This window comes from Budorcas taxicolor, chromosome 1, assembly GCF_023091745.1.
Source record: "Budorcas taxicolor isolate Tak-1 chromosome 1, Takin1.1, whole genome shotgun sequence".
Taxonomy (NCBI): Eukaryota; Metazoa; Chordata; class Mammalia; order Artiodactyla; family Bovidae; genus Budorcas; species Budorcas taxicolor.
This window is the reverse complement of record NC_068910.1, coordinates 199,549,071-199,565,230: the sequence shown is the minus strand read 5'-3', so window position 1 is coordinate 199,565,230 and position 16,160 is coordinate 199,549,071. Positions and strand designations below refer to the sequence as shown.

General features: G+C 38.1%; 1 protein-coding gene across 1 annotated transcript in view; it reads left to right on the top strand.

Moving 5' to 3' along the window:
• SRPRB (SRP receptor subunit beta) overlaps window positions 1-16,160 on the top strand; it is a 36,412-nt gene that overhangs the window by 1,544 nt on the left and 18,708 nt on the right. Inside the window, exons 3-4 of the mRNA XM_052637219.1 lie at window positions 158-235; window positions 4,259-4,341. Coding sequence (XP_052493179.1) covers window positions 158-235; window positions 4,259-4,341 — 161 coding nt within the window. The remainder of the gene's footprint in view (window positions 1-157; window positions 236-4,258; window positions 4,342-16,160) is intronic.

Below are 16,160 nucleotides of genomic sequence, written 5' to 3'. Positions count from 1 at the left end.
GGGAAAAAAATCAGTATGGTCCTTTTTAGCTATTGTAAGCAACATTTGTTTGTTTGACTTTACGCCTAGGAAAGTTAGCGCAGTTATACTCTTTAGGTTTGCTATTTGTATGTTTGCTTGGATCTCCAGCCATATTGTGTTGTGTTTTGTTTTACAGTTGTTAACAGGCCTTTACAGAGACACTCAGACTTCCATCACTGACAGCTCTGCTGCCTACAAAGTCAATAACAACAGGGTAAGAGGTTCCTAGAATGTGGAAAGTCTGACAGTTTTACTTTACTTTAGTGTGTCAGGAAAAGACATTTCTAGGGTGAATTAGTCTGAGGGCATAGGTACCATTCATAGCTTATTTTTATGGATAAATATTGTACATGTGACAAATTCTTCTCTTCATCATCCAAGCAGTGAACTTAATCATGCTCTCCCCTTCTTTGTTGTACCATATGCATATTGATGTTACATCACATTTTAATAGCTTTTATTTCTGTGTCTTCTTTCCAGCTTTACCTTGAGTTCTTAAGAGTGAGCATTAAGCCTTTTTCTTTAGTACATGTATATGGGACAGAATTCAAAAGGTTAAAAGGATATTTGGTGAAAAGTAATTTTGCTTTTCCTATCCCTCCTTAAAAGTTTTCTCCTTGGAGGTAGTAACTTACTGTTTTCCTGTGTAGCCTTCCAGATGGTCAGGGCTATCCAAACAGATCTGTTTTCTTTACTTTTTTCTTTTATAACACTCTGTTCCACCCCTCCCTTTTTAAAAATTTAACAATATAATTGATACAGCTTGGGTTTGTTTTCATTTTTTTTCTTTTTCATTTCCATACATAGTACTACCTGGTTGATTTATGAGCTGAATATTGTGAGTATTCCATTATGTGACTATACCATACAATTTTTTTTTCTTTCTTAAAGCCTTTACTTTTGAGACATGACAGAAATATCTTGTAGGTACACATGGAAAAGTAAATCATAATCATAGTTGAAAGAGAAAGCAAATTGATCAGAAAACTAATTTTTTTTTTACTTTCAGTTCATGTTGAGTTTTTATTTAATAAGAGCCCTATAAGAGCCCTATTAATAGACATTTAGACTTCCCTGGTGGCTCAGATGGTAAAGCGTCTGTCTACAATGCAGGAGACCTGGGTTCGATCCCTGGGTTGGGAAGATCCCCTAGAGAAGGAAATGGCAATCCACTCCAGGACTATTGCCTGGAAAATCCCATGGACTGGTAGGCTACAGTCCATGGGGTTGCAAAGAGTCGGACACGACTGAGCGACTTCACTCACTCATTCAATAGACATTTAGGTTTTTTGTTATTACAGTCTTGCTTTTACAAATCGTGTATCAGTGGAAATCTTAAAGAGTATATATGAGTATATATTAAAAATACCAAGAAGAAATCAAGAGGAGGACTTTGTATGTACCTATATGTCTCCGGAATGTAGACAGTGACTGCCAAGCTGATTTTACTGCTTAATAAGTATAGTGAGTGATCAAAGATAAAGAGACATTCTTAAATGTCTTAGAGATATTTTTTCTTTTTTCAGTAATGACAGTGTTTCTGATTCACCTTTTTAAATTCTCAAGGATTCAGATTTTGAAATTTAAGATCTGAGAGATCTTTAATTCTTGGGACACATGTACTGGATATTTTGAGTATTCCAGGGTATGCTTTAGACCTGTGCTTTCCGACACAGTAGCCATTGGCTATTTGTGACTAATGAACATCTGAAACGTGACTAGTCCAAATTGAGGGCTGCTGTTAAGTATAAAATATACACCCAATCTTGAAGACTTGGGATGAAAGAAAGAATATAAAATATCAGTTTTTTAATTTTTTTATTATATGTTTAAAAAGATAATTTAGATATATTAGATTATATATTATTAAAATTTTACCTGTTTCTTTTTACTTTTTTTAATATGACTATCAGAAAACTTAACATTTCATATGAGACTTGCATGTTTCTATTGAATATGTAAAGCAGTCCTCTTTTTAACTTCTTTTCATGGGAAGTTAAAACATAAAACACACCTTTTATGTTTTAGATCAGCAGTCCCCAACCTTTTTGGTACCAGGGACCGGTTCCATGGAAGACAGTTTTTCCACGCACTGGTACTATATCCCTGTACCCAGGGTTCCCAGTTTTAGATCTTGTCTCTTAAAATAGTAATGTATCTTTTTTTTTTTTAACCTTTCGGAATTCATACTTTTTATTTTTTAAATAGAATTGTTTGATGATCTGTTACACAGATACAAATGAAATTATTGTTAATGTGAACTTGACATTAACATACACAGTGCGTTTGACTATTTTCTGATAACTTTTTTTTGGACATGTCTATATTTATTATTATTGAGTCTTCCCTGGTGGCTCAGACGGTAAAGTGTCTGTTTACAGTGTGAGAGACCTTTTAAAAATGTTTTCAGTTACCCATTGAGAATTCTCAACTGATATTTTTGTTAATTGTTACCTCTGATTTCCCTAGTCTCCAATATTGGGAGATTGTTAAAAAAAATTTTATTGGAGTATACTTGATATCAGGGCTTCCCTGTTAGCTCAGTTAGTAAAGGATCCGCCTGCAGTGAAGGAGACCCTGGTTCGATTCCTGGTTTGGGAAGATAGCTGCAGAAGGGATCAGCTACCCACTCCAGTATTCTTGGGTTTCCCTTGTGGCTCAGCTGGCAAAGAATCCACCTGCCATGTGGGAGACCTGGGTTCAATCCCTGAGTTGAGAAGATCCCCTGGAAAAGGGAAAGGCTACCCACTCCAGTATTCTGGCCTAGGGAATTCCATGGACCGTAGTCCATGGGGTTGCAAAGAGTCGAACACTACTGAGTGACTTTCACTTTTATACTTGATTTACAATATTGTGTTATTTCAGGTGTAGTAAAGTGAATCAGTTGTACATATACATATAGCCACTCTTTTTGTTTTTATTTTTAGATTCTTTTCCCATATAGGTCATTACAGAGTATTGAGTAAGGTTTCCTGTGCTATACGGCGGGTTCTGACTAGTTATCGATTTTATATATAGCAGTATGTGTATGTCAATCCCAGTCTCCCAGTTTTTTCATATCCCCCCTTTATCCCCTGGTAACCATAAGTTTGCTTTCTGCATCCATGATTCTACTTCTGTATTTTAAATAAGTTCATTTCTACCCTCTTTTTAGGTTTCATATAGAAGCAATATCATGATATTTGTCTTTCTATATTTGACTTACTTCACTTAGTATGACAATCTCTAGGTGCATCCATGTTGCTGCAAATGACATTATTTTGTTCTTTTTTTAATGACTGAGTAATGTATCTTATGGATTGTTTATATTGAAAGTATGTGATGTGATGCTGATTATGCAGTGTGATAGTGGGTCCAAGCCGAGGTCCCTAGACTCTTACTGGTATTAAAAAAACAAAAAAAAAGTCTTACATACTTTGTGTATTACCTGTAAAAGATCACACAGACTAAATTACAAGTCACGATATATTTAGCAGTAACTATGTCAAATCTGTGCATAATGCCGACTCCTTCCTCCTAAATAGTGGTTGAGGCTGTGGAGAAAGTAGGAACATCTGAGGAATGACCCATTGGTCTGATAAGTGTACCAGGGCTATACTCACGTCCTAGCATTGAGCATGGACACATCTGCCTTGAACCTGAGCTCAAGAATGAAAGCTTAGAATGAGTAGCACGTAAGTGGGCAACAGTCAGTCTGCTCAGTGGGGCACGACTCCACCTTGTTCAGTGATTGTCACCTGAATCAACGATTGACACAAAATATTAACAGAACAAAAAAATGGTGTGTCTGGTCCCATATAGGTCAAAATTAGATTGCAGTAGAAATATAAAAAGGTGTTTTGTTTTTATAAAGGTTGGCTATCCTGCTATCTGATAAAGTATGGGTTCTTATATCACATTATTTAGCTTGTGAGTATTTGTTAGTGTTTTTCACACGTATTGGCTTGTATTCATACTGGTACATTTCCCCAGCTCCAGATGGACTTTCCTGACTTCTTATACAGGGTCAAGTCTCTCGCATACCCTTAGAACATTTATCAGAGTTGTAGTTTTACATTTTCCATAGCCTTCTGTGGTTTATAGAGGATGCTCTGTAAACATTTGATTCATTAATCAATTACATTGACATTTTTGATTGATTAATTAGGTACCATTCACATACCTGAGACATGTGAAAAATTTATGTTGTGAGTGTGAATCAGTACCAAAACATTAATATTACTGCTGCCATCCTTAGGGCACTAACCTGACCTTGATTGACCTCCCTGGACATGAGAGCTTGAGACTTCAGTTCTTAGAGCGATTTAAGGCTTCAGCCAGGTATGTTGGAAGTGGGATGGGCTTGTCTGAAATCTGTGTATCAAGGCCAGCCATGTAGTTTGCCCTTGTGGTATGCTGGAGGCAGCCTGGTGTCCTGGAGTGGAAAGAGCGTGCACCCTGGGGTCAGCATTTCTGGGCTGTAAGCCTGCCTTCACTTGGATTATATTAATGTTCGAAAGTATTTCTCAGGAAGTTCAGAAAGTATTTACCCCTTTTATCGTGTCAGTAAATTTTTTATTTACTCTGAGGACAAATTTAATAATGTGCAGAACAAATCTGAAAAAGAATTCTAAAGCTAGATGGAATCCTAGAAAATATTAAAATCCAACATTATATATTTCTATCCTTAAATTACCTAAAATCGATGGTTGAAAAGTATAGAAGAATATTTTCATATTTCTTTTAGTATTGTCCTAGTGTTACTGTCTCTTATTTCCTAAATTTCTTGTGTTTCAGTTTAAGATGCTTTGTTCTTATTTAGTGTCCAACACTGATAGAAACTTGAAGAAAATCAGAATACTACATTTCATTGATTTTAAGACTCATTTTAAAATCTGTGACATTGGAATGCCACTTACAGTTAATGGTATCATAGTTCAGTTGGCAGTATCTTCTTTCTTAGTCAAACCTGAAATAATGCCTTTTAATTGATGGAAGCTTTGTTAGGATGGAATAAGTGAAGATTTCCTTATTTTTGAAAATGTCATATATTTTGTTGTTGCTTCCTTGCCCACAAGGTGGTGATGATGAGCAGTCTGTCATAGTTGAGATTGTTACTTGTTTTTTTTTAAAAAACCCTATTTTTTAGAGAATTTCAGGTTCACAGCAAAATTGAGCAGAAGGTACAGCACTTTCTCATATAACCATTCGCCTATTATCAGCATCCTTCACCTAGTGAAATTACAAATGTTCACCCATTTGTTACAAATGATGTACTTATATTGACCTATCAAAGTCACACAGTCTATTTTACATTAGGGTTCACTGTCGGTGTTATATGTTCTAGGAGTTTGAACAAATGTACAGTGATATGTGTTCTCCATTATCGTATCATAGAGAGTAGCGTCACTGCCCTAGAAATCCTCTGTTCTCTGCCAGTTCATCCCTCTCTCCCCTGACCCCTGACAACCGCTCATCTTTTTGCTGTTTCCATAGTTTTGCTTTCTTCAGAATTTCAAATAGTTGGAAACAGACGGTATGTTGCCTTTTCATGTTGGTTTCTTTCACTTTGTAATATGCGTTCAAGTCTTTTCCACGTCTTTTCACTGTTTGACAGCTGATTTCTGTGTAGTGCAGAGTAACACGTGTTGTCTGGGTTTACCACAGTTTATTCATTCGTCTATTGAAGGGCACCGTGGTTGTTTCCAAGCTTTGACAGTTCTGAATAAAGCTGGTTTTTGTGTGAACATACGTTTCTGGGTAAATATCAAGGAGCACAATTGCAGAATCATGTAGTAAGAATATGTTTAGTTTTGTAAGAGATTCCCACACTGTCTTGCAAAGTGGCTATGCCAGTTTGCGTTCCCACCAGTGATGAATGAGTGTTCCAGTTGATGTGCATCCTCACCAGGATTTAGTGGTGTCACTGTTCTGGATTTCGACTATTCTAAATGGGTATATAGTGGTACCTAATTGTTGTTTTAATTTGCATTTCCCTAATGACATAGGATATGGAGCTTCTTTTTGTATACTGATTTGCTGTTTATAAATAAATTTGCTGTTTTAAATCTTGTTTGGTGAGGTGTCTGTAAAGATCTTTGACCCACTTTTTAAATTGGGTTGTTTGTTTTCTTACTGTTGAGTTTCAGAAATTCTGATCATCTACTGCTTTTTACACTGGTGTTTCAACACTGGTTTTCTCCAGTGTGGAGTTTTATAGTTTTGGTTTACATTTAAGTATGTGATTCATTTTGTGTGCATGTGTGTAGATGTGTCTTCCAGCACTGTTTGTTGAAAACACTATCTTTGCTTCATTTATTGCCTTTGCTCCTCTGTCAGAGATCACTTGACTGTATAGATGAGGGTCTCTTTCTGGACTCTGTTATGGTCTATTGATCTGTTCTCTCATCAATACCATGCTGTCTTCATTACTATGGTTTCATAGTAAGTTGGTAATGTCAGCTCTCCAACTTTGTTCTTCTTCAGGATTCTGTTGGCTGTTCTGGATCTTTTGCCTCTCCATATAAACTTTGCAATCAGTTTGTGAGTACCCACAAACTTAGTTGCTGAGATTTTGATTGGGATTGCATTGAATCTATAAATCAGGTTGGGGAGAACTGACATCTTGACACTGTTTAGCCTTCCTGTCCATTTTCTTAGTTCTACTTCAGTTTTGTGGATCAGAGTTTTATAGTTCTCCTCATGTAGATCTCGTATGTATTTGTATCTCTTTCATATTGTAGGATGCTAATATAAGTGGTATTGTGTTTTTAGTATTAAATTTCATTTGTTCATTCCTGATATTTGGGTAAGCAATTTACTTGTGTATCAGCTTTGTATTCTGCAATTCTGCTGCTGCTGCTGCTAAATCGCTTCAGTTGTGTCTGACTCTGTGCGACCCCATAGGCGGCAGCCCACCAGGCTCCTCTGTCCCTGGGATTCTCCAGGCAAGAATACTGGAGTGGGTTGCCATTTCCTTCTCCAATGCATGCATGCATGCAGAGTCGCTTCAGTCATGTCCCGACTCTAGGTGACCCTATGGACAGCAGCCCACCAGGCTCCTCTGTCCACGGGATTCTCCAGGCAAGAATACTGGAGTGGGTGGCCATTTCTTTCTCCATCTGTGAGCTGTTCTAACAAATTAATTGAATCTAAGAAGGGGGGTCATGGGAACCTCTGATTTATAGTCAGTCAGTCAGAAGTACAGGTAACAGCATTGACTTTTGACTGGCATCTTAGGTCGAGCCTTTAGCCTGTGGAACCTGATGCTATCTCCAGGTATCAGAATTGAGTTGAGTTGTAGGACACCCAGCTGGGGTCAAGAGAATTGTTTGATGGTAGGGGAAATCTCCATCCACCACATTGATATTGGGTCCAAAACCCACTTATCATGGTATATAATTCTTATAAATTGTTGGATTTGATTTGCCAGTATTTTCTTGAGGATTTTTACATATATGTTCATGAAAGATGGGCTTCCCTCATAGCTCAGTTGGTAAAGAATCCGCCTACAGTGCAAGAGACCCTGATTTGTCTGGGTCAGGAAGATCTGGAGAAGGGATAGGCTACCCACTCCAGTATTCTTGGACTTCCCTTGTGGCTCAGCTGATAAAGAATCCACCTGCAATGTGGGAGACCTGGGTTCGATCCCTGGGTTGGAAAGGTCCCCTGGAGAAGGAAAAGGCTACCCACTCCAGTATTCTGGCCTGGAGAATCATGGACTGTATAGTCCATGGGGTCCCAAAGAGTTGGACACTACTGAGCAACTCTTACTTTCACTTTCATGAAAGATATTTGTGTATAGTTTTCTTGTGATGTCTTGGTTTGTATTTTAAAGTAATTCTGGCCTCATAGAATAAACAAGAAAATATTCCTTGTTTCTATTTTCTGAAAGAAATTGTAAAGAATTTGTATGTTTTCTTCCTTAATTTTTTTAATTGAATATATTTGACATAATAACATTGTATAAATGTCCTTAAATATTTGGTAGAATTCACTAGTGATCCCGCTTGTGCCTAGTGCTTTCTATTTTGGAAGGTTTTTAATTTTTGATTCAGTTTCTTTAATAGATATAGGGCTATTCAGATTGTCTGTTTCTTATATGAGTTTTGGCAGATTGTATCTTTCAAGGAATCGGACCATTTCACCTAGCTTATCAAATTTGTGGGCATAGAGTTATTTATATTATTTCTTGATTATCCTTTTAACGTCCATTTTGTGTCCTCTCTTTTTCTTAGTTAGACTGGCTAGAAGTTTATAAATTTTATTGATCTTTTCGAGGACCAGCTTTTGGTTTTGTTGACGTTCTGTATGTCCTATTTTCAATTTCATTGATTTCTGCTCTTCTATTCTTTTTTCTGTTTACTTTAAATTGCTCTACTTTTTCTAGATTCCTAAGATGGAAGCTTAGATTATTGATTTTAGGTCTGTCTTCTCTTCTAATAAACGCATTCAATGCTATAAACATCACAGGGTATACAATTGCAGGTTTGGGGATTTTTGTTTTAACACTTTAAATATTTCCCTTCACTTGCTTCTTGCTTGCATGGTATCTGAGAAACTGGATATAATTCTTATATTCGGTTCAGTTCAGTCGCTCAGTCATGTCTGACTCTTTGCGACCCCATGAATCGCAGCACGCCAGGCATCCCTGTCCATCACCAACTCCCAGAGTTCACTCAGATTCACGTCCATCGAGTCAGTGATGCCATCCAGCCGTCTGATCCTCGGTCGTCCCTTTCTTCTCCTGCCCCCAAATCCCTTCCAGCATCAAAGTCTTTTCCAGTGAGTCAACTCTTCGCATGAGGTGGCCAAAGTACTGGAGTTTCAGCTTTAGCATCATTCCTTCCAAAGAAATCCCAGGGTTGATCTCCTTCAGAATGGACTGGTTGGATCTCCTTGCAGTCCAAGGGACTCTCAAGAGTCTTCTCCAACACCACAGTTCAAAAGCATCAATTCTTCAGTGCTCAGCCTTCTTCACAGTCCAACTCTCATATCCATACATGACCACAGGAAAAACCACAGCCTTGACTAGACGGACCTTAGTCGGCAAAGTAATGTCTCTTCTTTTGAATATGCTATCTAGGTTGGTCATAACTTTTCTTCCAAGGAGTAAGCGTCTTTTAATTTCATGGTTGCAGTCACCATCTGCAGTGATTTTGGAGCCCAAAAAAATAAAGTCTGACACTATTTCCACTGTTTCCCCATCTATTTGCCATGAAGTGATGGGACCAGATGCCATGATCTTCATTTTCTGAATGTTGAGCTTAAGATCTTTTCCCTTCTGGCTTATTTTGAGATTTTTTTCCTTTAACTTTCATTTTCTGTAGTTTAAAAATGATATGGCTAGCTATAGTCCTTTGATATTAATCCTGTTTGGTGTTTTCGGAGCTTCCTGTGGTTTCTATCGATCTGTGGTTTGGTGTCTGACATTAATTTGGAGAAGTTTTCAGCCAATATTGTTTTATATATTTCTTCTTTTTTCTCTTTCCTCTCCTTCTGAAATTCCCAGTACATATATGTTACACTTTTTGTAGTTCTCCCACAGTTCTCAGGTATTCTCTTCTGGTTTTTTAAGTCTTTGTTTTCTTTGCTTTTCCGTTTTGGAGGCTTCTTTTGAGATACCTGAAGCTAGAGGTTCTTTCCTTCAGTTGTATGCAGTCTACTAATAGTTTCATCAGAGATGTTCTTCATTTGTTAGTTGTTTTTTCATCTGTATCATTTCTGTTTTTATATATAATTTTGTTTATTTATGGCCGTGCTGGGTCTTTATTGCTGCACAGGTTTTTCGCTAGTTGCAGCGAGCAGGGCTACTCTCTAGTTGTGATGCACGGGCCTTTGGTGGTTTCTCTTGTTGCAGAGCGCAGGCCCTAGGCACGTGGGCCTCAGTAGTTACATCCCGTGGGCTCAGTAGTTGCAGCTCCCCGATTCTGCACAGGCTTGGTAGTTGTTTTGGGCCAGCTCAATTGCTCTGCTGCGTATGGGATCGTCCCAGACTAGGGTTTGAACCCGTGTCTCCTGCCTGGCAGGTGGATTCTTTACCACGGAGTCACTAGGGAAGCTGTGTAGCATTTCTTTTTAGTTATTTTTTTGAACTTCATCTCTCTCCTTACGTTTCCCATCTGTTTGGCATGTTGTCTTCTTTATCTTCTAGAACACTCAGCACCACAATCACGATTATTTTAAATTCCTGGACTGACAGTTCCAACGTCTCTTCCATATCTGAGTCAAGTTCTGTTGCTTGCCCCTTCTCTTCAAACTCTTTTTTACTTTTCAGTGTGTCATGTAATTTTCCTGATAGACATGCAGTAAACCGGGTAAGAACTGCCATTATTAAGTGGCGAAGTGTGAGAGGAAAGAAAGCATCCTTTGACTAGATCTCAGTCTTAATGGGCCTGTATCTGGACTGTGAGCTTTACACTTGATTCTCAATTGATTCCCACTGCCCCCTTAAATGGGATAGGATTGGCAGTGTAGGCGGGAGATGGGTATTTTTCTTCTCCCACTTGGAATGCTAGAGCTGTGTGGAGTTGGAAATTTCCCTTTCTGCAGGTCACTTAGGCTCTTATAAAATCCCAGCAAATTAGGCTCTGGTTTAATAGTTTCTCCTGAGAGTAGACGTCATTTGTAGTTGTTGTTTAGCCGTCCTACCCAACTCTTTGTGACTCCATGGACTGTAGCCCACCAAGCTCCTCTGTCCGTGGGATTTCCCAGGCCGGAATACTGGAGTGGGTTGTCATTTCCTTCTCCAAGACCTCATCAAGGTCTAGCATATTTCAAAATGATTTCTTTTCCCTTCCCTCTGCCAGAAGCATGAGGGGATTTTTCTCTACTATGTATCACAAGAACCTAGTCAAGCTTCTGGAGGTAAAATTTACAAAAGTGTGGGTCTCCCTGGGGTTTTATGTCTCAGACTTGTTCATGCTGACCTAGCAATTCATCAGTTATGGATCAGGTTTTCACACTAGGTGCCACAGAGATTTGTGCTCATGAGTTTATACTCCAATAAGTTGTACTTTTCCATGTATATGTGTTGTTTTCTCCAGTTTGAGGGGCAGTGCTTTGCCCTGTAACCTCACTTCTCTGATGAACTTAAGTGCTGTGGATTTTTCAGTCTGGTTAGCTTTTTACTTCTTAGAATGCAGTGGTGACTTTCAGCTTTTTTCATGCCAGACTGGAAACTGGAAGGTGTGTGATATTTTTTTTTTATTCCTCAAACAGTTGATACAAATCTAGAACTGGTAAATTTTGCTGTAATTGGGTTTTAATTTCTAATTAAAAATTCTTTTCTCAAATTCAGCTACAAATTTTTTACATTTCACAGTGTAATTATAATTACTCTTTGATCCAAGTATTTCGGGTTACTAAAACATTCAAAGTATGAAGATACAAATGAGCTCAAATCATAATCACAATAAATACAAATTCAAAAGATACTGCAGTGAACCCTTGAACAAAATGGGTTTGAACTATGTGCAACTGCTTATAGGAGGAATTTTTTCACTTAATATGTACCACCCAATCTGTGGTTGCTTTGAATCAACCAGTATCAAACCTCAGATATGGAGGGCCAACTGAAGTTATACACAGATTTTTGATTAGAAGGTCAGACTCCTAAATCCCATGCTGTTCAAGGATAGGTATAGTATATTGATCTGTGATTTCTTCTTTTTAATTGTACCTTCTGAGTTTTTAATCGTACCTGATGATCAGGTTTCCCTAATCATCTCATTTTTCTCCCTCAACTGATTTGAAACTATGTTATATCTTGTTTTTCATTGTTATCTTCTAAAACACTGACTGCTTAACAAAAGTTAAAAATCAACTAGCTTTCTTTAACTGAATCTTAAAATACCTTACTTTGATCTTCCTTACATCTTTCATTTTAATTTTCTTTCCTCTTTTTTAACCCCCAACAGTGATTTTTTTTCTGCTCCTTTCAGTGACTGCCTACAATTACTAGGATGTTTATGGATTTTTTTTCAGTCCATTGCTTCTTGCCTGTTAGTCTTTGCTTTTGATTCAATTTTCTTTCATGTATTTCTTTTAGATATGTTTGCAGAATGGTGAACAAGAGATAACATTTCTCATTTTTTGTTCATTTGAAACTTTTTTCATTGGCCTTCATTTTTGAATAATTTTCTTAGCTCTGTTTTCACACTGAAGACATTACTCCTGACTTCAAGTATCTATTGTTGTAGATTAGAAAGCAGTGCTCAATCTACTTGTCATTTCATGATATAGAATCTTATTTTTATCCTGTGTTGAGGGGTAGATTATCCTTCTATTCAGGGATGATTTAGCTTTATTGTGGTTGGAATTCAAGGGTACTATTTCAGCTGAAATATTTGCATCTTCAGTTCTGGAAAATTCTCAACAGTATCTTTTCAGGTAGTTCTCTTTCTACTCAGTTTCTTCTCCTAGAACTCTCATTAGCATCATTAAGCCATATCTTTTCTGCTCTTCTTGTCTCTTCTCTGTCATACCTTCCAGGTCTTTTCACCTTGCATATAGTAAGATATTTTTACCTTTATTTTGTAGTTTACTCTATCCTTTTTAGCTGTAGTAGTCTCTGCTTATCTGTTCCATTAGTTCAGTTCAATTCAGTTGCTCATTCGTGTCTGACTCTTCGCAACCCCATGGACTGCAGCAAGCAGTCCATCACCAGCTGTCCATTAACTGTCACTTACCTGTCCATTACCAACTCCTGGAGCTTGCTCAAACTCATGTCCATTGAGTCGGTAAAGCCCATCCAACCATCTCTTCCTCTGTCATCCCCTTCTCCTCATGCCCTCAATCTTCCCTAGCATCAGGGTCTTTTACAAGGAGTCAGTTCTTTGCATCAGGTGGCCAGAGTATTGGATATTCAGCTTCAGCAGCAGTCCTTCCAGTGAATATTCAGGACTGATTTCCTTTAGGATTGACTGATCTGATTTCCTTATAGTCCAAGGGCTTCTCAAGAGTCTTCTCCAACACCACACTTCAAAAGCATCAATTCTTCAGTGCTCAGCTTTCTTTATGATCCAACTCTCACATCCGTACATGGCTACTGGAAAAATCATGGCTTTGACTAGATGGACTTTTGTTGGCAAAGTAATGTCTCTGCTTTTTAATATGCTGTCTAGGTTGGTCATAGCTTTTCTTCCAAGGAGCAAGTTGCTTTTTAATTTCATGGCTGCAGTCACCATCTGTAGTGATTTTGGAGCCCAGAAAAATAAAGTCTGTTACGATTTCCGTTGTTTCCCCATTTATTTGCCATGCAGTGATGGGACTGGATGCCATCATCTTTGTTTTTTTAATGTTGAGTTTTAAGCCAACTTTTTCACTCTCCTCTTTCACTTTCATCAAGAGGCTCTTTAGTTCTTCTTCGCTTTCTGCCATAAGGGTTGTGTCATCTGCATATCTGAGGTTATTCATATTTTTCTTGGCAATCTTGATTGTAGTTTGTGCTTCATTCAGCCTGGCATTTCATATGATGTATTCTGCATATAACTTAAATAAACAGGGTGACAATATACAGCCTTGACGTACTCCTTTTCCAGTTTGGAACTAGTCTGTTGTTCCGTTTCTAGTTCTAACTGTTGCTTCCTGACCTGCATACAGATTTCTCAAGAGGCAAGTTAGGTGGTCTGGTATTCCCATCTCTTTAACAATTTTCCACAATTTGTTGTGATTGACATAGTCAAAGGCTTTGCCATTAAGCCGTTAAGCAACTTAATCTTTTCTATTAAGTTGTTATTTTGTTCTTTGCTTCTAAAAACCTATCTTTTAAAATTAGTATTTTTTTTAGTGCTATCTTTATTCTTTTCTTATGGTATCTAGTATTCTATTAAATAGTTTAAAATATTTTATTTACTACTTATTATTGTCTTTGTAGTTTAGATCCAGAACCCCTGTTCAAGGGGATGAGATTTTGTTGATATTGTGGTTGCTGGGTTATTTTTGTTGTTGTTGTTGTTGTTTTGCTTTAGGTTATAAAAGCCTCTCTCTAGAAGGGATTCATATTTCCTTCTGTTGGGGGCCATGGGGGTTTATTGAGTCTGGCGTAGTCTTCCTGCCTCAGGGTCTTACGTGAGAAAATGTAAATGCATACTGTGTTTCTGTGTGTGGCACAAGAGGCCTAGTGATTCAATTCTTGGATTATTTTCCCCCACCACCTTCTGTTAGACTGCTTTTAAGTTCTAGGCTTTACACAGAGCATTCATCTGTTGGTCATTGCACATCTCCTAGGCATTCAAATACTTGTCCCTAAGGTCTGTTGTCTGTTCTTTTCCTGGGTTGCTTTGCTTTAGCTTTGATGCCTTTTTATTTCTGGCAAATGAGGATTCTCACTATTGCTGCCTTAGGTTAGGCCCTACCTGATCACTCTGCTTCTAGTTTGATTATCCTCTTAGTTTTATCTTTCATTTAGGCACCAGTATTCTTTGTAAGAGGCGGTAAAGAATCCTCCTGCCAATGTGGGAGACACAGGTTCAGTCCCTAGGTTGGGAAGATACCATGGGGAAGGAAATGGCAACCCACTCAAGTATTCTTGTTTGGTAAATCCATGGACAGAAGAGCATGGGGGGCTATAATCCATAGGGTCACCAAAGAGTTGGACATGACTTAGCAACTAAACAGCAACATTCTTTGTAAGACAGAAAAACATAAACTCCGTAGATCAGTGTATCACATCCCTCTTGTCTCTGACCTAACTCTCCTGCATTTCCCCACCTGTCTGTGTATTAGCTTACATTGAGTTCTCCAGGTCATTTGTGCCTTGCACAAACTACTTTCTAGACAACCTGTGCCACAGTGATATTTTGTCTGGCTAAAATTCACTCAGCTATTACACCCTCCTTTAGGTCATCTTGATCTAGTTTTATGTAAAGGATCTTCCTCTTTGTTTCCTAGCAGATAAAATGTCTGTCCTAGTGTCTTATCACATGATTTTGTATGTGACAATTTCCTGGACTTGAGAGGAAGCATCATTTGCTATTGTCTTTCTAGATGCAGTCATTGATTCATTTTTGTTATTCAGTCACTGAGTCATGTCCAACTTTGCAACCCATGGACTACAGCATGCCAGGCTCCTCTGTTGTTCACTGTCTCCTGGAGTTTGCTCACATTCATGTCCGTTGAGTCATTGATGCTATCTAACCATCTCATCCTCTGCCACCCCGTTTCCTTTTGCCTTCAATCTTTCCCAGCATCAGGGTCTTTTCCAGTAAGTTGTCTCTTTCCATCAGGTAGCCAAAGTTTTGGAACTTTAGTTTTGGCATCCGTTCTTCCAAAGAATATTCAGATTTGATTTCCTTTAGGGTTGACTGGTTTGATCTTGTAGTCCAAGGGCCTCTCAAAAAGTTGAACACCACAATTTGAAAGCATCGATTTTTTAGCACTCAGCATTCTCTATGGTCCAACTCTGTACATGACTACTGGAAAGACCATAGCTGTGACTACATGGACCTTTGTCAGTAAAATGATGTTCCTACTTTTTAATACACAGTCTAGGTTTGTCATAGCTTTTCTTCCAAGTAGCAAGTATCTTTTAATTTCATGGCTTCTGTTAGCATCTGCAGTGATTTTGGAACCCAAGAAATAGAATCTGTCACTGCTTCCACTTTTTTCCCCTTCTGTTTGCCATGAAGTGATAGGAACAGATGCCATGATCATTTTTTGAATGTTAAGTTTTAAGCCAGCTTTTTATGCTCCTCTTTTACCCTTATCATGAGGCTCTTTAGTTCCTCTTCACTTTCTGCCATTAGAGTAGTGTCATCTGTGTATCTGAGGTTATTGATATTTCTCCTGGTAACCTTGATTCCAGCTTGTGTTCATCCAGTCAGTCATTTCTGCATATAAATTAAACAAGCAAGGTGACAGTATACAGCCTTGATGTACTGCTTTCCAATTTTGAACCAATCCATTATTCTATGTCCTGTTCTAACTGTTGCTTTTTGACCTACATACAGGTTTTGCATGAGGCAGGTAAGGTGGTCTGGTATTCCTGTCTCTTTCAGAATTTTCCACAGTTTGCTGTGATCCACACAGTCAAAGGCTTCAACATAGTCAGTAAAGCAGACGTCGATGTTTTTCTGGAATTCCCTTGCTTTCTCTATGATCCAGTGAATGTTGACAATTTGCTCTCTGGTTCCTTTACCTTTTCTAAACCCAGCTTGTAC